At 43.5% G+C, this 23,993-nt stretch overlaps 1 protein-coding gene across 21 annotated transcripts in view; it reads right to left on the bottom strand.

The window, feature by feature from the left end:
• Positions 1–23,993, bottom strand: part of PLEKHA5 (pleckstrin homology domain containing A5) — a 261,638-nt gene that overhangs the window by 9,050 nt on the left and 228,595 nt on the right. For 13 of the 21 annotated variants that reach the window (XM_053252332.1, XM_053252331.1, XM_053252335.1 and 10 more), the window contains 9 exons: positions 16,847–16,909; positions 15,221–15,301; positions 14,936–15,085; positions 12,391–12,492; positions 10,602–10,716; positions 10,344–10,387; positions 8,980–9,168; positions 6,920–7,040; positions 1,359–1,474 (listed from right to left, as the gene is read on the bottom strand). In XM_053252332.1, coding sequence (XP_053108307.1) covers positions 1,359–1,474; positions 6,920–7,040; positions 8,980–9,168; positions 10,344–10,387; positions 10,602–10,716; positions 12,391–12,492; positions 14,936–15,085; positions 15,221–15,301; positions 16,847–16,909 — 981 coding nt within the window. The other 8 variants (XM_053252339.1, XM_053252338.1, XM_053252346.1 and 5 more) reach the window with 2 other exon arrangements.

Genomic DNA, 23,993 nt, shown 5'->3' with positions numbered 1-23,993 from the left:
ATATTCTAATTTTCTGGGATTGTGGATTTGGGGTTTTCATGAGCTGTACGCCATGATCATCACAATTATAACAAATTAAGGCTTGACGTATCTCGCTTTGCATGTAATGCGTCTGTCTCATATATCAGTTTCACCTTTTAATTTGCATTACTGAAATTAATGGACTTTTGCACAATATTCTAATTTTCCGAGTTTCACCTGTATAGAGACTGGCAGCAGCTCTCCAAGGCTGCAGGCGGGAGTCTCTTCCAACCTTACCTTGCAGTTGCCATGCAGGGAACTTGGAACCTTCTGCATGCCAGCATGCAGGTGCTCTTTCCAGAGAGGCCCCACGCCCTAAGGGGAGTATCCTACAGTGCTCACACATGCGGTCTCCCATTCAAATGCAAGCCAGGGCAGAATCTGCTTAGCAAAGGGGACAATTCATGCTTGCTCCCACAAGACCAGCTCTCCTCCCATTTCTGAAAGGGAAGCAATCTCTGAGGGGCACAGCTTTACCAGACGGTTGCAATGGGGTATATTGTGCTGCCCTCAATACTTAGCTACTGACATACTTGAAACAGGGCTGGTGACACAATGCACAGTTCTCAAGCTGTCACCCCAAAGATATCCGTCTACATGGCATTGCTGCACTGTAAGAAATGCCACACATACTACGACTACATCCATTCACAGAGCGCCAGCTCAGATACCTGCTAACAGTGCTGCAGAAGTAGAACTGCTATAACCAGGCTGAACCAACTCACATCCCAGTCTCCAGTGACACACAGCATGGGTTGCACTGATGTAGCAAGCTCGTGTGTGTTTGGCAAGCGGGTTCTTTTCTACCAGCTGAAAATGCCTTGATGAGGATACCTGTGAAGTGTTGTATGTGCAACACTGCACCAGTGCGATTCTGACTGCACAAGCTGAATTTCCTTTATTGCCCGTTTCCAGATACGCTCTATGCCAGAGTTCCCAGTGTTGGGTCCCCAGATGTTGTTTATGTCCCTTTTGGCCATTTATGTTGTTGGGTCCCCTTTGGCCATTGTGACTGGGGATGATGGGAGTTGTAGTCTAACATTATCAAACCTGGGAAACCGCTGCTTTATAGACATTATGGAAAATACCTAGTTAGCCCATGCTGAAAATCTGGGGAGTCAGTCTTTTCTCTACAGAGCATGAAGTGCTACGTGACTTCCCATTTTGGCCATCGTTACATTCCTATTGAATTGTCTGCCAAGCAAGATCTTTGCAGGATGCTTTCAATGGTAATAGTGACTTTTGCTGACCCTACTGCATTGAAGTGGCATCCTGAGTCAGCCATGCTGGTGGAGCACCCAAGAAAGCAAATAATATCATTTAATCATTTTAAATACCAGTCTTAGGTCGATCTTCTTTGTTTTCCTCAAAGTCACATAAGACGCTATTGTTGAAGATTCTGGGGTTGGTGACTTTGTTCTGGGAGGTACAACCCCAATGGGAAAATGTGAGCCTGTAAAACAACATAATGACATTAAGTGTTCTACTAATCTCTTATGTGAAACTCCACATAATTAATATGAAAAACCTCATATTTCAGACTTCAACACCCACCTGGTACTCCAGTCATCCCAATGATTCTAAAATAGGTTATACTGAAATATAATTACAATTTTAAAAGTTGCAGCTGATTAACATGTAATTATTCTGAATGGATGGCCCTTCATTACAAGTGCTGGTGAATCCTTTTGATCCACATACAAGTATTTATGCTTTGATGCTAAAGAGAAATAGACATTGATTCAAAAATGGTTTGGCGTGTGGCATGGGAGGAAGCTGTTACTCAAAACACAAAAGCCCAAAGTCACCCTCATCCTGACACTGGGCACGTACAACTCTTTATGCAGTTCTTCTGATTCTGGTCAGTTTTAGAGAAGTTTTTAGACAAAGAGGGAGATGTCTCTTTTTCTGTCACATCAACATGTTTTCTTTCTTTTCTACGAACGATTAATTCATACAGAACCTTGTAGCAGCCCTCTAGCACACTGCTTTCAGCTGAAGGATGAGGTGCACAAGGAAAGCTGGAAGAGTCCTCATTAAAAAATAAACCACCCACATATTTCAGGCACAAAAATTTGCCACAAGGCAGCAAAAAGGGAGCAAATTCAATTTTCTATATTAGATGTGATTTGCCAGTTTGGGAGGTACTGGAACACTTTATTTTAAAAAGGAAATGAGAAAGTTTCATCTCTTTTTTATGAAGCAAATGCACTAAGCAAAAATCCCTACAATTTTTGCTTTGCTTTTCTCCTAACATAATGGAACCAAGGCTCCCTTACAAAACACACACACACTAACAGGTCTTATTATTTACTTATAATGCATGTTGTGTTCTTGTTCAAGGAGCACAGTAACCATGATCCAGTGTGTCGCCATTCTTCAACCTTCTAAAAAGCTTGAGATGCAATCTTCAGACTGTATCTGCGCACAGACAAATGGTGAAGGGCCCTTATCTGGCGCAAGTAATACAAATCCGTTTTGCCTTTAACTAACTGTTTCTTCCCTTTTCCTAGCTGCACTCAGTCACTGGTTAATGCATTATGCATAAAGTTGACCCAAATCAGGAGATAAATGACAAAAATAAGAGGTTTACAAGTTTAATTTTCAAGAAGAAAGGCTTCTTGTAGACCCAAAGTTAATATATACCCACTTATGTATTTATGTATTTTAAGTAGATGATACTGTTATTCTCAATTATTTATGAATAGCGACTACAGCTTTGGCCTTCGCTACTTCCCCCTTTTCAACTTTATGAACGTAGACCAGGGTTCCCAACCTGTGCTACTCCAGATGTTGCTCCCATCACCCTCAGCTACAATTTATCTGGAATAGTACAAGTTCGGAACCCCTGACAGACATTTCACTTCTGGAATTATTTCCGCACTTTCAGCCGTAAGACTGGATTAAATCTTATGCCATAATAATATTGGATCAGAAATATTTCAAAGCGCTCTGCAATTAGATTGTGAGCCAGGGAACCATGGTATTCTTTTTTCCTATATACTGAAAAATGTTTTGTTGAGAAGCAGAATATAAATGTTCTCAGTACTAAAAAATAATAGCCATACTGTAGTTACAATGTACAACACGTTACTGTGTAACCCTGAAGCAGGCTCAGGGCCCTTTGAAGTAACGGTTGCAGTCATGAGTCTTCACCTGGAAGGACTTAAAAGGAGGAGAGAAATGTTGTCTTATGGAAGTAGGAAGAAAAGGCAAAAATAATTTTAATTTGCCTACTCTCTGTCCAAAGTACAGGCATGCCCCCTGAATAACTGAATCTTCCTAGTAACCATAACGTTTTACTAGCCTGCGCAGCACAACTCAACCCAACCCATCCCAACCACCACTTTAAATCCTGGACTTCATTACTTCCAAGACTCTTCACACATTGCAATTAAATCAAAGAGGCATGCCCAGACCGCCCTCTCTGTTCTCAAGTTAGCACATGCGGTTAGACAGTGCAAAGCTGAACCTCTAAAAATGGATCTCTTCCTATGTTTTGCTGAGCACACCCTAGGGGTGACAAAAGGATCACTCCGCCGGGGAAATGGTGCGTTGTCCTCAGCGACTGCCATGATAAAACGATCTCAAGGTTTTGATAAGGAAGGTGGACAACCTGTCATTGCTGAGACTCATTTCATTATTTAAAACAGTCTCATCAGATAAGGGAATTTCATTATTGGTTTTGTTGTAAGATGCTTCTTGTTCATTTTTAAGACTACAGATACAGCAAAACTGCTTCTCTGCTTTCTGATGGAAACAAATATCATAAAGTAGTTTTAAAATCCAGCAACGCTCCATCTTGGGCATCTCTCAGGATTTCTGCAGGATGCTTCTGAAAGCCCTGCTAAAGTACATGTGCATCATTTATTGATCGCAATGAATGTGATTAGCTAAACACACACACACGTTAACATTCCCCAACTAAGCCCCTAAATCTCTAAAAGTAAGTTAATGGGATTTACACTGAGCTCTGAAGCTCACTACTTCCTTCACCACAAGCAGATGCTTGGACAATCATCTTATTAAAGCGCCGATTCTGGTTTATGAGATTGTTGGAAGAAAAACACCCACCCTTGTCTTATCTCACCAAATTCCGCCAGGCTAGGAGAGTACAGAGCTGTGACATTGCCAAGACAATTACAATGGGTTCGATGTTTCCAAGCGAAACAGCTTGCAATAAAGTGGGAATGTTTCACAGAATGACACACCAAAGAAAGTGAAGTGATGCTTTTTGCTGGATCAACTTCCCTCCTCAAGTGAGAACCACAAACTGTCCAATCCCCTGTTCTGAGACAGGCCATTCCCAACAGACACTAGGGATGTGCACGAACCGATCCGGAGGCCATTGCAGAGGCCTTCGAACCAGTTTGAACGTGGCGCAGTTTGAAGGTTCGGCATTGGGGTGGTGGTGGTTCTTTAAGGGTGTGGGGAGGTGCACTTACCCCTCCCACCGCTTTCCCCCCACCGGTGCTCCTTTTTTCTTAAACTTCCTGGGGCGGCAGTGTACCTCCCTGCTGCCCCTGCCCCCATTTTCGGCCAGAAGTGGCCAGAATCACCGTGTGTGCGTGAGCATGTCAGGCACGCACGCAGTACTTCCAGCCAAAAATGGGGGCAGGGGTGGCAGGGAGGTACATTGCTGCTCCAAGAAGTTTTTCTTTTTAAAAAAGGAGTGCTGGTGGGGGGAAGTGGTGGGAGGGGTAAGTGCACCCCCCACCCTTAAAGAACCACCCCACTGGCACCGAACCACGGAGGCACAGTTCCATGCACACCACCAACAGACATTATCCCCTTGTAGGTTTTATTTATTCTTTAAAGGGATAGTATGTCACAGGATCCCAGGGTGGTACTTCCATTGCTGAGATGCTCTTATAGTGAGTTTTTTTCCAGAGTTTAGCCTATATCTCCTTCCTTTAACACCACACTGCTTCTTTTCCAATTGGTGTTATCGAGAGACTCTGTATTTTTATAAGGAACTCCAGTTGGCTTTAATTAGCATAAAGCCATGAAAAGCGGGACAAACGAGTGTTCACTAACAGAAAGATCATCTTCCAAGCTGGAAAACTAAGGGGGGGTGGAAATCAGCAGGAGAGAAAGCGAGAACGAGGTAGGGGTATTTGTGTGTCTGTGTGCAAGCGTGCACGCACACACACACAGTGTGGTTTTGCCTCCACTTTTTAGAAATGTTCACCCCATCACAGGAAAGCTAAAAAACCTTTGCAGGTGCATGGTGTAATGGGTTCTAATGGCAATCTGAAAGCCAATGTATCTGTATGGAGGAGCTGTTTCACACAGAAAGCTTGCCACATAGTATGATCTCTGCGTAGTTCTGTTCATGTGGCTTAGTATAGTGCTATCTGAATGGAGCCCTCAGCTACATTCAAGTTGCACGCCACCGACATGTAACAAGGCTAATATGCCATCAGAAAGTCGGAGACTGAAGTGTCCATTGAATGATCCCTATCCGAAGCTGCTATTTATTCTTGAAATAGCCGGTTGATAAAAACAGTCACCTCGCAGGTAACCAGCAGCTTTGGAGCAGAATAATTGGGCAGAAAGATGGCTAGCCCCTTCCCTTAGGAACACCAGAAGTTGCCTTGTACTGAATCAGACCATTGGTCCCTTTAGCTCAGTATTGTCTATTGGCAGCAACCCTCCAAGGTCTCAGGCAGGAATCTTTCCCATCTCTACCTGGACATGCCAGGGATTGAACCTTGGATCTTCTGCATGCAAGTAGATGCTCTTCCACGGAGCAACGGCCCCATTCCTTTGCGCCACTGTCTCGACTAAAATTAGTGGTTCTTTGTTGAAAAAGAGAAGCAGCTAGACTTGACCATGTTGCTTAATCACACATTTAAGGTGCTGTGTGGTTTGGACCAGAGACTTCATCACAGGGAAGCAAGGACAGCAATTATGTTAGTGCTAAATGGCTTTTGGATCATGCTGTGCCTTCCCGAAAATCACATTCTCTTCTCTTAACTTGGTTACTAAAATCATATGCCAAACCAAGCAACACAATACTTCCCCCCACACCACCCGCACACAGAACAACTAAATTTTTCCTAAGTCTCTCTCACCAAGGGGTTAAATATATATTCTTTAGGTCAGTATGCCCAAGATAAAGAGCTGCAATTAAAGTGATTTTTAAAAAAACCACGGTTCTAAATTAAGGCTAAATGAAGCATGTGTCATATCAAATAAGCTTATTTATTTATTTACATAAAAAGCAATTAGTTGGTCAACAAGAAAATAGTTTTAAAAGGCCCCCATCCTGGAGGAGTACAACCTAACAGATAAAGGGGAAAAAAGAAGCCATAAGCGGAAATTAAATGCGGGGGTGGGGGGAAGGGTTATGGAATATATTGCTAGTAACTCAGGGTTAAGATTATTATATTTCCAAAAGACAAAAACAAAGCAACAATTATAAGATTACAATGTTACTTTAAGAAGAGACACATTGTTTTCCTGCCTTAGGACAAGTCTGAAAACTGCGTAGTTCTGCCTTCAAGGATGTTCCAGAAAAATAATGCCGCAAGTTGAACAAAGATTGAATAATTGTTCAAGGGCAAGGACAGAAAAATGAACAATTGTTTGAAGGAATGGTATGTGCCGAACATGAGAGATGTGATTAGACACAGTGCCAATGCGGATTTCAGGGCTGATTCTCAGTATCATCTTTGATTTTTGCCCCTATGCTGTGACTGAATGAAGGCCTTCTTCAGTCACATAATTAAACTGAATTTTACTGTGCTTGCTGTTTCCTTTATGATAAGAAAAAGTTACTCTATTTGTAAAGCTATAACGAATTGCGTTGCTCCTTCAGCGTGATTGTAGACTTTCATATTCCCTCAAATGAAAAACAACAAACAGTTGTGCAGTGCAGAGACTTTTCACTAACCTTTCAATGCAGAAGTTTCAGACTCTGAAACTGGCTCGGCCTTGTCTTCCCCATTTGACTCGTCAACTTCTGCCACAGTTGTTAGCTCAGGCTCACTTTTATAAAGTCTGTAATCTGGACCCTGGGAATCAACCGAGGAAGCACATACTTTAAAACCTCCTTTTTAGGTTTGCCAGAACATAACTCCAAAACAACTGCCCATGGTACCAGTTGGTGCTTCAGAATGCAATGCCCTCTTATTTAAAGACTCGGGCCAATTAAGCAGACTGTGTACATTTTGTGTGGGTTTATTCTAAGTGCCTTTTCTTTTTCTGAGCTAAAGGCTCAATATGATGAGACAACCACAGCTGCAATATTCATTCTGAGAGTTTTGGAAACTCCAAGATTCCCCCCGCCATGACTGTTTAGATTAGTAAAGATGGTCTAAAGCAAAATTTGTGCTTGTTAAGTCTACTAAGTACATGGCAAACATATGCCAAGACCTTGACCAGGTGGGGAAAAACCACTAATCCCAAAACCTATTTTAGCTTGTGAAACCACCCTTATACTTCAGTGGAAACCCAAACAAGTAAGACCCATTACTTTCAATGGAGCTTAGTCATGTCTAACTTAGTCTGGATATGGCCCTGTGTTTCTACTTATCGTATTGCACCAGTTAGAAAAACTGTGAGAATATTTTCTGTCCCTCCCCTTATTTCCCCCCACTGTGAGCTCCTTAGGGCAGGGAACCTATCGATGAGTATGCCTACTGAGGAGCCCAACCCCATCATTCCCATAGGTGCAAGGTTTCAGTTATCATGATTTCAGCATTTGTACCCCAGCGATAATGGAAACCGGGGACATATAGCCTCACTGTGAACAGCCTCACTGCAAATGCAAAACCTGTGAAAAATGAAGGTCTCCTGCATTGCTGGTGCTGCAGTACAATCAAGGTTGCTTCAAAGAGAAAAAAATATATGCAACACAGCAAAAGTTCATATTCAGCTTAGAAAATGGAACCAGAAGAGAGGCCTGGCCCTAGCCCTCCTTGGGAAACTGCTGCCCCTAACCTTTGTGGCACAAAAAGTTCTATGTGCCACTTAGTATGTTTACTAAGTACATTTATTAGGAACATAGGAAGCTGCCATATACTGAGTCAGACCACTGGTCTATGTAGCTCACTATTGTCTTCACAGACTGTCAGCGGCTTCTCCAAGGTTGCAGGCAGGAATCTCTCTCAGCTCTATCTTGGAGAAGCCAGGGAGGGAACTTGGAATCTTCTGCTCTTCCCAGAGCAGCTGCATCCCCTGAAGGGAATATCTTACAGTGCTCACACTTCTAGTCTCCCATTCATATGCAACCAGGGCAGACCCTGCTTAGCTATGGGGACAAGTCATGCTTGCTACCACAAGACCAGCTCTCCTCATACTCAGTCTCCATACCTGCAATGCAGAGAGTGCCATGAGTCAATTGCCCCTTGAGCTCCCCCCACCAATCCCTCCTCCCCCCACACTGCCGGTGGTGTAGCTGCCACTGTCACGCTTCCTCCTCCTGCCTTTGCCTAGTAAATAAGGCAGAGAGTGGAACATGGTGTGGAAGATCCCACACTTGCTTCTGCTCTGTGCCCTGCCCCCCGTCTTTTCAAAATGGTGGGAAGTGAGATGGACAAGTGGGAGAACTGCCACCATTGGTGAGGAGCAGCAGCTACCTGCCTGCTAACGAAGCGATGAATTAGGCAACCAGCAAAGGCAGCTAATCAGCCACCCAATCTGCTGCCCAAAGTGGATGCCTCACCATGCCTAATTCGTTATGCCAGAGAAGTAGCTACCAAGATCCTGGCACTTTGCTTCAGCCTAACACAAAATGCAAACAGTCTCGAGTCTTTGCATACATTTATATCCACAGAATACTAATGGAAACCGAAGTGGCAAACACAACGATGCAACTAGAAACAGCACAAACCGATAAAAAGAAGCAACACAGAAATAGCTGGATGTCAAAATAAAATGGCAACTTTGCAGGGAGGATATGGGAGGGGAGATGCTTGATGAAGCAATAACGTGGCAGTGGCGGCCACTTACACAGTGAGCTCCGTTTCTTTGGTATCCTTGAACTTGGTGAATCTTCCTCTCTTCAGGCAGATGTACTGGGCCCCTGCTATAACAGAGCAAGGAGCTGCTATCACTGGGCAGAGGGGGGATTATGGGAGGATGCTCTGCAAAGTCATAGGACCGAGGGAGTGGAGGACGAGGTGGGACTACTTCCTCTTCCTAAAGATTGCAGAACAGTCACCTTATTTAGATGTGCTCATCTGTTACAAAAGTTATACTTTTTTCTTCAAAGTACTTCACAGCAGCTATATCACAGTTTGGAATTAAAAAGGGACACTGCAGTTCTGCGAGGGGCAGACTGAAAGTCTCAACTAAGTGACTAACATACAGAAATGAAAGATCCGCTGTGGCGCTGTGTTTCCATCCTGTGTTCTGGTCCCTATTCAGAAACAGACTAAAACCTGCACCACCCCCGGCCTAGCCCCGCCCCCTCCACCCACCCAAAACAAAGAAACTTCACTTCTGGATCAGGTTTCTGCACAACAGTTTTTGGCCATTATTTAACCGCTTTCCCTACATCTCATGTGCTGGGTGTGCAGTTTGTTGCGGTTAATAATTTCAGAATCCCACTTATATTTGCCCAGTATTTATGAAAAAGGTTTAAAAAAAGTGTACTTGCTTTCATAAAAATGAATTTTTTTTATCACATTCCCATACCCATTGGCCCCAAGGAGTGAGCCCTCTAGGGTGTGAGCATGTGCATGCGCTCACAAGTTTTTTTTTAATGTCCACTCAGTTAATTTTAGATCCTGCTCAGGATGAATCAGGAAGACCCCACTCTCAATGGACGTGCGCACACACTGCCTTGATACTGCCGCCCAGAACAAAACCCATTCTGTGCACAGATGGAAAAAATTAAGAGGGACCACTAGCCCCAACGTGTAGTTGACAGTGTCCCTTTAGAGGTGCCATTACTTGATAGATGCAGAGCTACTGAGCTCTCAACCCCAAGTGGGTTCAAACTGCAGTTGAGGCTGCTCAACCCTTAGAGAACAGAGGCCATAGGTGTAAAAATACACATAAAGCCGTATTTCACCCTATATGAAATATGTGTATGGTGGAAAAAAGAACCAAGGTTTATATTTGCTGGGGAGGAGCCTGGATAATGGGGGAAAAATCAGAAATGAGAAGAAAAACATTAATCAGAAAGATGTCATGAAACACGTATTTTTTTCCAGATCGGCATTAGGAGCTTGACATTTAAAATTAACCCAATTATAAACAGTTCCTTAGTTGGATATACTAAATACACACATAAAGAACCTCCTATCAAACTGACAAATAGAAGCTTTAGTCAAAGTGATTAGAACAAGTAAAAATATTTGATATCGTACCTCGTTTTTGTACTTGGATGAAAAAGCATTTGATGAAAGGATCCCTATTTAAAAACAAAAAAGAACATTTTATTTCATACAGGGAAATGAATTAAAAACCGGGTAGCAAGTCTGTAGCTTTGCACCAGCTAAACAGTTCCTTTTCCATTGCTGTGAAGTCAAACTGTTTTTAATCAAGCGAGAGTGAGCATGACATTTATTCCTTGTATGAGTCCCCCCACCCACCTCAGCTACAAAGAGGTCAATATGCCAGTTTACCTGCCTCTGTGGTGCTGTTTCTTTGCTGCTTATGTTTACTCAAACCTTCCATGACATCCTGAATTCGCCAAAGCTCCTTCTGTATTTGAGCACGCTGTATACCAGCTGACTCAGTCTATCAGGGAGAAAAGTGAGCATCGAGACAGTATATTTATTTTTAAAAAGCTATCCAAGTATAAAAGGATCCATTGTATTATGTACTGTTAGGCTCTGAAGGGTTTGGGGGTTTAAACACCACCACTGACATGCCTCTCCTAGGCCACAAATCACCTGAGGTTGCCTCCACTGGCCAGATGAGCAATCTGCCGATGTAAACAGCCACCCATTCAGAGATCTACTGCAAGGACGAGGCAAGTTCCATTTTAAAAGATTTTAAAACTGGAGAAATGCCAAAATGTTCTAAGGGCCAACTGAGGAAGATTAAGGGGACATTTGTACATCATGTTTCCCTAATGTTTATTTTCTTCGGTTCCCAGGTTTGGGCAGACATCTTGGCAGGGAAGTAAGGAGAAAAAGAGAAGACTGTACTCCCCCTCCAAGGTTTCTGGAGATTTGACCCAAATTCTGCTGGGACCAGAGATTTCACTCTTTGAACCTTTGGGTAATGTGGTTCTTATTGACTAAACTCTGTTAAATGGGGCAATGTTACCAGCAGACCCTGAGAATCAGGTCTCCTCTAGCGATGTGCATGAACCTGTTCGGCATGAACCTGTTTGGCATTCTTAGAACGCCGAACAGGTTTGGAACCCCCATGTTTGAAGTGCTTTGAATGCGGGGGCGGCTTTCAGGGCAGGGGAGGGTGCACTTACCCTTCCCCCCACCGTGCTCCCCCCTCTGGCACTCTGAGTACAAATAGTCCGGCAGGGTAGCAGGGTATCTCCTTGCCGCCGTTTCCATGACTGGAAGTGCCATGCATCACGGGAGGGCGTGTGCACATCTTGCATGCGCGCCTGCCCGTAACACATGTTCGGCACTTCCGTTCACGGAAACAATGGGGCAGCAAGGAGGTACACTGCCACCTCACTGGACTATTTTTACTCAGAGTGCCAGAGGGGGAAGCGTGGCCGGGGGTGGGGGGAGTACACCCTCCCCAGTCCTGAAAGTCACCCCCGCCCCACCACCGGCTTGAAGGGAGCCAGTTCTGTGCACATCCCTAGTCTCCTCCTGACACATCAGCATCCATTTTAGCACCCAAGAAGGCCCTCAGTTAAAATTCATGTATAAACCCAAAGACTAATATGGGTTGATACAGAGAGGATCACTGCTTACATTACCCTATCTATCTATCTATCTATCTATCTATCTATCTAAGCCTTCCAAAATGGCTCAGGGCAGTTTATATTAAAACAAAGCTAAAATCCATTAACTATTAAAATCTTTTTTTAAAAAAATAGAATCATTATTCAAACTGTTTTTAAAACCCTGGAAAACCAGGCCAAACCTTTACAATTTAAAAACAGTTTAAAAACCCTGGAAGTCCAAGCCCAACAGATAGGTCTTAAGGGCTTTCCTGAAGGCCAATAATGAACTCAGATTACGGATTTCTGCTGGGAGTGCATTCCACAGCCCAGGAGCAGCTATAGAGAAGGCCCGCCTTTGAGACGCCACCAGAGGTGTTGGTGGTAATCTTATGACATATTCCAGTTCTTTTCACACAAAAAAGAGTAAACTAATTCTTTACACATTAATGTTTGCAGAGTACATCTATAAGGACATCCTAAAAGGATTATACAGCACTCATATCAGGGTTATACTGACATGCATTGATGTGATCTCAAGAATCCCGCACCTGAACTTCCCCCAGCCGCTCCAGCTGCTCCTGCATGTGGTTCTTTGTGACTGTGACATCATATTCTAGTTTGTCGTATTCCCGCCATGCTCTCTCAAGCTCCTGAATATATGTATGAAAAAAGCAAATTAGTTTGATACTTTGTCCCTTAGATGAATATATAAGTTACAAACCTGGGACTATGCATTACTCAAGACAACAAAGTGACCATCTGACTTCTGAATAGAATTCAATAGTATTTATCACATGCAGGCAGCCCGCTTCGCCAGAAATTGTGTGTTGGTGGGAGTTTGCAGGGATGAGAAGACATCTTCTAGAAGACATTTGTATGCAACACCTACATATAAAATGCATACATATATTTACTTACACATCCTGCTACAAGTGCCAAGTGCTTGTCGACCGGCCAGTGACCTGTTAGCCAGAACACTGAAAGGCTGGGGCAAGTGGGTAGGGTATTGCCTGCATATATTTCCCCCTATTTTCAGAAGATGGTATTTTCATTTTAAAACTGGAAATTCAGTGCAGGGGCCCGATTCTTACTGGTGGGGGACAGACTCCCCCACAGGCCTCCTCCACTGTGGCTATGGCTCCATTTCCTACAGTTTTACTTATTCATGGACCACCTGCCCAATTTAGTTATCAACCATTTTGTCATCTCGGGGGGTGGGGTTCAGTTACTTGTGGGTCTATGCTCCACCATAATTAAATTGTCCCAGCCACTCGCACCACGCCTGCACGCCAGCTGGGAAGCAAGGAGAGTGGTGATTTAATGCGACGCTCCCCCCACTTCCCAACTGGCATGCAGGGAGGCTTAAAGAGGCAGCAAGGGCGGCTGGAACACGCTACGTTTCTCAGCCACTTGTGCAGCCTGAGTGAGGAACCGAACCTTACTTTTTGGGTTAGGTTAAGCAGTCCAATATAGCGGATTCACCGTTCATGGAACTTTCCCGGAATGTAAACCCCGCGATACCGGAGGGCATCTTGTATTGACATGGGATTTACAACTGTTCTATATGTTCACCTTGAGCACTTCCAGAAACAGCAGATGTTGTTGCAGCAGCAGGGCCTCCACTAGGAAAGCTTTAAACATCTTTAGAGGCACAAGTTGTTTGGCTAGGTTATTCCACTAAAATGCTGAAACTCTCTTACAGCACTTAAGGATAAGTGCTGAACACCAGCAGGGTGAATCTTTTGCCTCTGCTGCTTTTAGTTCTTGAAGGCTATGTACACTTTAGCATTAAAAACCTGATCACCGCAACTTTATAAAGAGGGGGGAAGGGCAGGGGAGAGAAGCAGAACAAGCCCACGGATATCCTTTGGTATCCCACTGAGCCCTTGGGGATGAGATATTGCCCTACAACTGTTGGACTGGGACCCGTACAAGTTGGAGTACTTAAGGAAACATTTCCACCCCACACTCCCAATTCAATAAGACTCTAGCTCATGTGTCCTCCCTACTAAACCTTTCAAACTTTTAATTTCGGATGGTGGTGAACAATGAAATCAACATTTGCTGATGAAAAATACTGCACAGTTCTATTGATGTGCTTGACAAATTCAGCTTGGAACTAAACTTTGTGGATACAATCCATATTCATCTGTAAAAAGAAACACCCAGCAGGTATGCTTCAATTTACCACTGCCCATGCTGAGCATCCCTCCACACATGGAAGAGAACAAGCAAGTGCCTGCATATGTGGAGCACCACGAAACAGTTTGACTGCAACCTCAGTAACTCCCAGAAAGACAGCATTAAAAGCAATACTGAAATCCTGGTTCCCTAAACAGAGATGCCAGACATATTATCAGGCTGACAACATGCCAACACTGGGAAAGCACCAGCAAAAACTGCAGTCAGTTGATGGGGCAGGCAGGTACTATAATGAAGTGGAAAGGCCAGAGATCCTGGCTACTAGGAAGGAATGCACAGCAAGGCTGCATACGAATGGAAGACTTGATGTGTGAGCATTGCAAGATAGAGAATGGAGCCGCTCTGAGAAGAGCATCTAGGTTCCAAGTTCCCGCCCTGGCTTCTCCAAGATAGGGTTGAGAGAGATTCCTGCCTGCAACCTTAGAGAAGCCGCTGCCAGTCTGTGAAGACAATACTGAGCTAGATAGACCAATGGTCTGACTCAGTATATGGCAGCTTCCTATGTTCGTAAGGTTTGGTGGCCGCATGGCAAGCGTGCACTTTGGTAGCAGTAAGGAGGCACCAGAATGTCAAGGGAGAGAATTCCAGTAAGTAATTTATACTGGTCACTTCCAAGCTTAAGAGCTTGACAGAAGCTCAAAGACTGGCCATGCCACAATCCTACTTTCTGAAATGAAGACATTCTGTCATTCCATCCATCATACCAAAGAGTACTTTCCCCCGCTTCACACACCACATAGAGACTGGTAAATGCAGGACAAATTAAGGTCTGCTGGGCTGTAATAAAGAACACACCTCTCAACAGCCAATTTTAAAAAGATACCTATACATAGAACCACCTCTTAACATGCCACTGAGCTTCCCTAGCTGGAGAAAAATGGCACGACTTACTGCCGTAGCGCGAGACACTTCTCGACAAGTGCTAAGGAGCCCGTTCTGTAAATCATCCCTTTGCAAGATGACGTTCTGGATGGCGGCCGGATTTTCTGCATTCATTTCTATCTCTTGACTGGCTGATAGCAAAGCTTGCTCAAGTGTGTACTACGGTAATGAAGAGAGTAATTCTTAATGTTCCGCACCATTGGGCAGATTTTCTTTTTACTTCACTTATCAGTGTTCTGATAATAAGCATGCAAAGCAACATCCATTTGGGATAATAAATATAAATGGTCCTACTTTTTCCTTGTGCAGCTGCTGAAGCTTCTCTTCCAGGGCCTGCACGACTTTGTCTTGCTCGCATAATCGGCTGAGTTTAGCCTAGTGAGGAAGAGGAGGTGGAAATAATTAGTACTACTAGTTGCATTTGTGTATTGACAACTGATGCACAGCCTATTTTTTAAAAAACATTTGGTGGGAGGAGAGCTGGTCTTGTGATAGCCAACATGAAAAGTCCCAGTTGCACCATCGTTTGCATTTGGATGGGAGACTAAATGTGTGAGCATTCTGAGAGGTTCCCCTTAGGGGAGGGAGCCACTCTAGGAAGAGCACCTGCCTTCTTGCATGCAGAAAGTTCCAAGTTCCCTCCCTGGCATCTCCAAGATAGGGCTGAGAGAGACTCTTGCCTGAAACACTGGAGATGCCACTGTCAGTCTGTGTAGAGAATATGGAGCTAGATGGTCTGACTCAGTATATGGCAGCGTCCCACTTTCTTGTGAGACGGACAGGAAAATACAATGACATCAGATTTCCATTGCTGCAATCCTACATTACCCGCCTCAGCTAAGTATGAGCCAGAGTGGGATGATCTAATTGGAAATCTATTTGTATGTTACTGTTCTAATCCAGTGGAGCCAGTATAAACATGAAAATATGTCCAAATTGGGGACTGATCCATACATGCCACGGAAACCATCAGCAGACCATATACCGATAGAAAAGAAGAGGGTGCAGATCCTGCTTGTGGGGATCTGTGTACACACAGTGGGATGCTGCAAAATACTTGGCCATGACCAGCTTAGGGCTGCTTAACATGGAACCTAAGTTGTGGACCCACCGTGTTGCATTTTCACAGCATTCATGTAGCAAACCCACATACTGGGCAGTGGAGACGAATGCAGCACAGCAGGGATTCTCAAACTTGGGTCCTCAGGTGTTATTGGACTTCAACTCCCATAATCCCCAGCCTCAGTGGCCTTTGGTTGGGGATTATGGGAGTTGAAGTCCAATAACACCTGAGGACCCAAGTTTGAGAATCACTGCAGCATAGTTTGATGAAATAAATGCACATGCCCCCTGATCCCCACCTCCAATCCCACTACCTTTGGTAGAGCCAAGGAAGTGAGTAGCTTTGCCTAACAGACTGGCTGGATTCTGATGTAACACGAAACAGGAGGTCTTTTCACCTCCAGTTTCGCTAACTGAACGCATGAACATGGCAAACTTCAGTTAAAGAAAAAATGGACCCCCCCCCCAAATTCCATTTATCTCCGGTTCTCCCTAGGTTTCATTGTCCCAACCTCTGGTTTGGTGGGGCCAGTGTTACATCTGAAAACTGGCACCGCTGTGAGCCTTGCCCCAAACCGTGAGTTGAGGGAGGAAGCTGCTATTGGCTGTGCGGGCTGTCCTTCAGGAAAGAAGGAAGCTCGTACAGCCAGCTCCCCCACATCTCTGCAGTCTCACTGACTGCAGAGAGGCCCCTCTGTTTTTGAAGCGCAGCAAAGTGTATCGAAACTGTTTCAGAAAGTCAGGGAGATGTGACCATGAATGCCATCTTGAAACTATTCCCCCCCCCCCCAGAGTAAACATACCACTTTACTCAGATCAGCACACAACTTGAACATACAGCCAGTGAATAGTACTTACATCAATATCCAGCTCTTCAGATCTGTATTTGTACAGAGTTCCCCTACATTCATCTTGTGTTAGCTATAATAAGGAAGAACACTACCATCAAACAACTTAACCAGAATCATGCAAAACATTGTTCAGCCTAGAGTTAACATTTAATTAAGCATAAATTACTTCAAATGGAATGTTAAGCATATAATATGCCTAAATATATGTAATCAACGCACACTGTGGACATCTTAGTTCATAACGGAAATGCCAGATACAGACTGTCAGAAGGGGAAGGGTACATCTGAGCCAGTTAATTCTTGTTATTGAGCCAAGCAAAGCTGAGACTGGAATTCTATACCATTGTGATCTTCAGAATTCATAAAAATGGAATATATACTTTTTTCTTAACAAGCAAGGACCAAACAAATAAGGACTGGATAATTTAGCTCCTATTTAGTATCATGTAATTAGAGGAAAATCATACATTCCCAGGTGAGAATTCTAACTATGAAGCCCCCATTCAGATTTTACTTTCTCTCTTGTCTAACCTTATGAAAACTTTAATTCTAAACCCTTAAAGAAAGGGACAGGGAGAGAAACGGCTATATCTGTTATACACTGAAAGCCAAACATACATGCAGGCCTTTGGTATGCAAGTTTGGTCATATCACTGCATTTCTCTCAGCTTTGTTTTAAAAGAAGACTTTCAACACAACGCCAACAATTTTACACTGCAAAAGCTGGGGGAAAGGGGAGGATACACAGCGTTTCCACACTAAAACAACTGGATAAAGGGAAGTAATATTTACATAAGGTTACATAGAGAAGGAGCTACATGGAGGAGAAACAGCCATTTCAGGTAGTGGAGGAATAGCAAAATGTGGGTTCTGGCTGACACACTGCACAAGAGTACTTCACCCAAGTAACACTGCACATTTGCACAACTTGCATTAAAGAGCAAGTCCATTATTTCCAATGGACTTACTCTTGTGTAATGATCTGCACAACTTTTGCATTGGAAATAATGGCTTACTCTTATGTAATGCAAACTATGCAACTTTTGCATTTGCGCAACTTCTGTGCAAATGCAACATCACTAGGCCAGCATACTCCAGGCACTACTGAGGGCCAGAAATCCACCCTCCCAATTCCTAAGTGGCAGCAAGAACTATTTTAAGTACTTAGATTTTCAAGCTTGGCTCTAATGTAAATGGCTCCGCTGTTTGTTGTTGCCCTTAATGGCTTCTTACAGTTGTCATTCAATTTAGCAATCATCAATGCATTCATCTCTCCTACAATATTCAGCTTTTTAGACTGACAATAGGCAAGACACAATTAGGGAATAACTATACAGATCCCCATTTGAGCAAATGCAGGATATGGTGTACCAACAAATGGGACATTGGCCTATGCGGAGATCAAATCCCTGTTCTCTCTTAAGCAAGGTTAGGAGACAAAGAATGAGCTCCAGTCTTTGCAGCCATGCTACCTCCCTCCTCTCCATAGTTTGCTTTAACTGTTATGCAGCGTTATGTCTGCAGCAGTGCTAACCATGAATAATGCTTGAGAGGATTGCCTTCAAATAGAATTTAAAATCAAGGCGGGTCTGCAAATTCTAGGTACAAGGGAACCTAGTCAGTATTAGTTATTGTTAACACCAATGCAGATGTAACAAGTAGGGGTGTGGAATTCGATTCACCCTCAAATTGATTTGGGTTGAATCAGGGGTGATTCGCAACTTCAATCCTGAACCGAATCACCCCCAAAATAGAGGGCCCGATTTGGGGTTGAAGCAAATCACCCCCACTTTGACCCGAATCGATTCCAATGATTCAAATGTCATGTTGAGGCTTGTTTTGCTGGAAAAATGGGCCTCAAAAATGGTAATTTTTCCTAGGGAGAGCTGGTCTACTAATTGGGATCAGTGGATAGACTGGTCCTCTGCTCTGGACTTAGTGTGTCAGCTTAGCTTGGAGGACTGGTCTACCTAATTAAACCAGACAACCAAGGCAGGCAGATGCACGAAGTCTGAAGCGGAGGGCTGGTCTATCCACCCCACCCCACCCAATCCCAATTGGTATACTAGCACTCCTCGGAAAAATGGCAGTAGAATCACTCAAACTGATTTGAGTGATTCGAGGTTGATTTGAGGCAGCCGGCCAAGCCGGCTGTTCTCGACGAATCAATTCGAGGTTTTTGCAATTCAATTCAAGCCCAAATCAAATCACAAAAACTGATTTGTACACACCCCTAAGAAACAAGCAAACATGGATGGAGGGAGAAAGGAAGGGAAACTGAAAGATCACACTATGATGAACATCACATCTGCACTAGGGCATTGTCACAAGCATTCCCCACCTTATTTAAATTAATGTATACTTGTTCCATGCCCACACAATTAACCTTCCTTCCCACCTTCACATGTAAGCACAATATTTTTCTGTATAGAATAAGATTACAAGCTTCCTCTCTGCTTTTAAGGGAGGTCTACAAGTGCAAAAATGAGGCAAGGGTTAGCCATACAAGCATTCCAACCACAGAATCGATCCCCAGAAGGCTTTTAAAGTGCTTCATTTCCAGGCATATCCTCATGCAAATGTATTGGGTGACAATCTGAGAGTATGCACAGTGTATTAAAGCTACAGAAGTAATCTTTCTTTGAGATGAACATTTAATGGGATGAAAACCAGAGGATAGAAAAGCCACAGCACCTTTGCATGCTAAAGATTACAGGTTTTAATTTGGTATGACAAATAGTTTAGCACCTACATGGCTTCCTCATTTGTAAACCCAGTTGAATCTGTGCTGCAGATTCCATCTTGACAGGAGAAAGAATTGAAGAATGGAAATATCTGATGTTTTCTTTAAAAATATATGCTCAAACATGGCCAATGTAAATATGGCCAAGCTTATAAACAGCAAGAAGATGAGAAATATACATTGATTTTCAAGAATTACAGTGTAGATGTATACTTTTTTTGGCATTTTGGGAAGATTTTTGTTATTTAAATCAGGTTTTTATGGGTAAGTATCTGAAAATGTCACCAAACCTTTTCAAGGTACTATCACCTGACTCCCTTGAAAGAAGGTAAATATGCTTATGTAAATGGTTCTGTAGTCACTTTTACACACACACACACACACACACACACACACACACACACACACCTGGGCGGATGTGGGGGAGAGAGGCTTTGCTTCACTCACTTTCTCCCCGGATGATCAGCAAATGTTGCCGGGAGCGCTGTCTGTGCTCCCACACAATCCATTCTCGGAGAGCCAGGTATCCCACAATGCACCATGTACCGATCGCGGTACACTGGGGAATGCCCCCAGGAGATGGATGCTCTAGGTGCCTGTATCTTCTTGAGCTGAGCGCAGCTTGAGAAAACATACAAGCAGGAAGCCCGGGTTAAGAGAGCACTTGATCCCTTAACCCTGACTAGGAGCCAGGCTAAAAAGTTCTGCCCTGCCAGAATCGGGCCGGATCCCAACTGTTCTCAGGAACAGCCCCACACAGCCTGGGCTTCCCTAGCCTAGGTTAGGCTGCACGTGAGAACAGCCTCACACACTCTTCTCAATCATATATCCACAAAAAAAGACTCCTCTACCCAAGTTGGTTCACACTTGATGCCATAACACGGTTTGGCATTACGAGAGTGAGCTTTAGTCTTCTGCACTCCAGTTCACTCACCCACTCCTTGGTTAAAAGCAAGACAAAGTTTACTGCTGCATTGAGCCCCTGGTGGCGCAGTGGTAAAACTGCCGCCCTGTAACCAGAAGGTTACAAGTTCGATCCTGACCAGGGGCTCAAGGTTGACTCAGCCTTCCATCCTTCCGAGGTCGGTAAAATGAGTACACAGAATGTTGGGGGCAATATGCTAAATCATTGTAAACCGCTTAGAGAGCTCCGGCTATAGAGCGGCATATAAATGTAAGTGCTATTGTTATTCAAACTGGTAAACGGATATGTTTTAGTCTTGCGTGTAAACTGAGCCACAGTTAGAATGGTAAAAGCCATTGTTTAAATTCAACTCTATTCCTCAGGCTGCAGTATGTTTCCATTGGCTTCAGCTCTGTGGACTGAAAAGGCATTTAGTTTATTCACAGTGCCGAATATGTTCTACAGCACACACTCTATTCACAAGGAACTGAATATGTGCTGCAGAACACACACACCCAACAGGCTTGGCTGGTGCCCTCTGCACATCCTACAACATGTCCCAGGATTCTTTGCAATGCAGGGATTCCTTGGCTGATACTCGGGAACTTCTCAATAGAAAGTCAATATGGCAAGTGTTTCCTGAAAGTAAGAATCTTGAAGATAGAACAAAAGACCTAGATCAATGAAAAGTCAGCAATGATGCTACAATGTATGACCTAATTTACAAGGTTCAAATGGATTGGACTTGAATAGATGATAATGTTGGTAGACCATTACTGAAACTACAGCAGTGGTAAGGTGACCGACAACCATTACAATTATCCAAAGGACTACGATGAAAGCACTTGATCAAAAGGTAAGGGCAAGCAGTCCCACCCTTTCCTCTATCCATCTCTAGATAGGTGAAGACCAGATCTGTTTCAAATCAAATTCCAATAAAAGCTTCTCACAGTGGAGGCTTAATTGTTCATGACAAACAGGGTACTAGCTCAAGGGACAGTGCCACCTGGTGCCCAAATGGCAGCCTTCCAATTTCAGAGTCCCCATGGGTCTCAAGTACTTCAGAAATACAGTTTATCATGAACTGCTATGATTATATAAGCATCTATTGAATTCCCATTGCTCCAATCCTGTAGCACTGCAAGTCTTTTGCACGTGTACCCCCCCCCCGGCATTTTGGGTTTTAGAATTCTTATCATGTAAAAGCTGAGGGTATCAAAAATGGTTCGGCATCTTGGGGAGGGACAAATAAAACAGCAACAAACAATCTGTGGATGCCCGTGGACTGCAGCACACGTATGAAGCATCAGAACCGTTACAGAAATCCCAGAGTTCCTACTGAAGACATCACTATGTGATGCTGATATATACCAGGCCTGCTCAACTTAGGCCCCCAACCGGTTTTTGGACTACAGTTCCCATAATCCCCAGTCACCGTGGCCAATAGCCAGTTGTAGGCCAACATCTGCAGGAGGGCCAACATTGAGCAGCCCTGATATATACACACTCTAATGTTTAGAAAGCAGAATTTAACTAGACTGAGATTTTGGATCAGACCAGACGTCTTTGTAGCAAGCAGTCTTCTCAAGAATGTAACAGCAGCAGATGCGGAAAAGTAGTTGGTCAATTCCTTAACTCTGAAGAAAAGCCTACAAGTGATACTTTTTTACTCATTCTGTTAAAACGCTGCCCTTGGAAGCTCTGTGAAATGGTACATAGGGGCTCTAAGATATTATGAAAAGCTGATAACATTGAAAAGTTGGGACTGGGAGAGCAATAATCCCACATCTCCTTTACGGTCTTTTAGAATCTAACAACTTTTGAAGTGTCTTTTCTTTCCATTTGAAAGCAGTGTAACACTTAAGTGCTTTGATAGGAGTCTATCCTTCTCTGTTTTTGACTTAAGAACACAAACCGATGGCACTTCCCACAGCAGCTGCTCAAAGTATCCCATGCAACAGCTTTGACTACATGGGGAATTGGTTCTCTGTCGGCTCTAGCCTTACAGAGAGCTACCATGCCTTTTACTTCCCCGGATTTCCAAGCAGTTGTGGGAGTATGGTACTGGTAACATTAGGCTCACCATCAGGCTGGGGCTTCCGCACATTATACACGTCCACCATGTGGTAAGTGGTTGCCTGTTGCCAAATTTAAAAAATAAGTTATTTGCGCTTTGCAACCCATATAAAATTTAAAGTAGCAACCCAACAACATTTGATGCAAATCAAGTAAAGAAGCCCGTGACTTCATATAAACAAAGGTTTGGCAATCTTTTTAGTCCTTAGGCTCTGAATACCTTAAGAGCCGCCCAAATCTCTGGCTTGTGAAAAGGGCGAACTGTATGTGGACTGAAAATCCATTGTCTTGATAGGGATGGAAGAGAAGGATTTCCACTATTTTAGGACTAACTGCTCTAGCATAGACCTAAGCACCCAGCTCTCTCTCCATACCAGTTTCTGTTTCTTCCTTTAGCTGTCCTTGTGAACGATCCACAAAAGTACTTTTAGTCATTTTAAATGCCATGGGAACATTTCAGAATGCATGGCTAGTGATTCATTGCAGCATGATTTGCAAGGGCTGGAGATCTATTCCTCCAAGATACCATCTGCATATGCCTAATTATATATCTGATATTAATTAAGATGGTATGCTGGAAGCTTATTTCGTCAATCTTTTTTTTTTTTTAATGCAAGGAGCGAAAGCTGTGAACACACCTGTGCTCTCAATTCCATAAGGTTTCTAAGGCCTTCTCTAGAGGGACCATGCATCCAGGAATGATTGGGCAGTTTATTTCAAGACCTTCTGGACAGAATATAGTGCTAACCCATGTAAACAATAACATAATTTTATTCCTTCTAACCTAATGAAAAGTAAAACCAAATAATTAGATAGCTAAAGAAAACAATATCTCTACCTGTGCCTCAAGAACTCATCATTTTTCTCATTCTGGTCTGTATCACCTGCCTTAGATATTAGAGTTCATTTTGGATCATAAAACTGGATACAAATTCGGCTGGAATTGGCTGATGCAATCCCTCTTTTCAGCCAAGGAGCAGAGAATTCAATATGCTTCCCTCATTTTGATAATAATTTCACACTGTTTTCCTACCTTATGTGAATAAGGATTCACAGTGGGAAGTAGGGAGGGGGAATGTTAAATTAAAAGTTAACGAAGCACATGTTTGAGCAAAATCGTAATGGCACAGAAAGCATCTCATCACACATTTACTGCTCACAGGAGGCGGCGTGCTGTTCCCTTGAAGCAGTGCAATTTTTTTTTTTTTGCCCATGTTGACAACATTACCAAGCCTTGTCCCAAGAGGGTGCCTGGGCCTTAACAGCTGCTTCGTGGACAGAGTTTGGCAGATGCAGCTTCAGCTACTCGTCACACAGCTGCAATGTGCTTGAAGCAGCATCTGCTCAAGTTCTCCACGTCATGCAGCTTTTAAAAGAAAAGGAATCCTCTTTGGGGTTAGACATCAGCAATTGCACGTGTCAGTCAAACCT

The sequence above is a fragment of the Hemicordylus capensis genome, chromosome 5 (assembly GCF_027244095.1).
Source record: "Hemicordylus capensis ecotype Gifberg chromosome 5, rHemCap1.1.pri, whole genome shotgun sequence".
Classification (NCBI taxonomy): Eukaryota; Metazoa; Chordata; class Lepidosauria; order Squamata; family Cordylidae; genus Hemicordylus; species Hemicordylus capensis.
The sequence above is the reverse complement of the archived record's forward strand: the minus strand, read 5'-3'. Positions and strand labels throughout refer to the sequence as shown.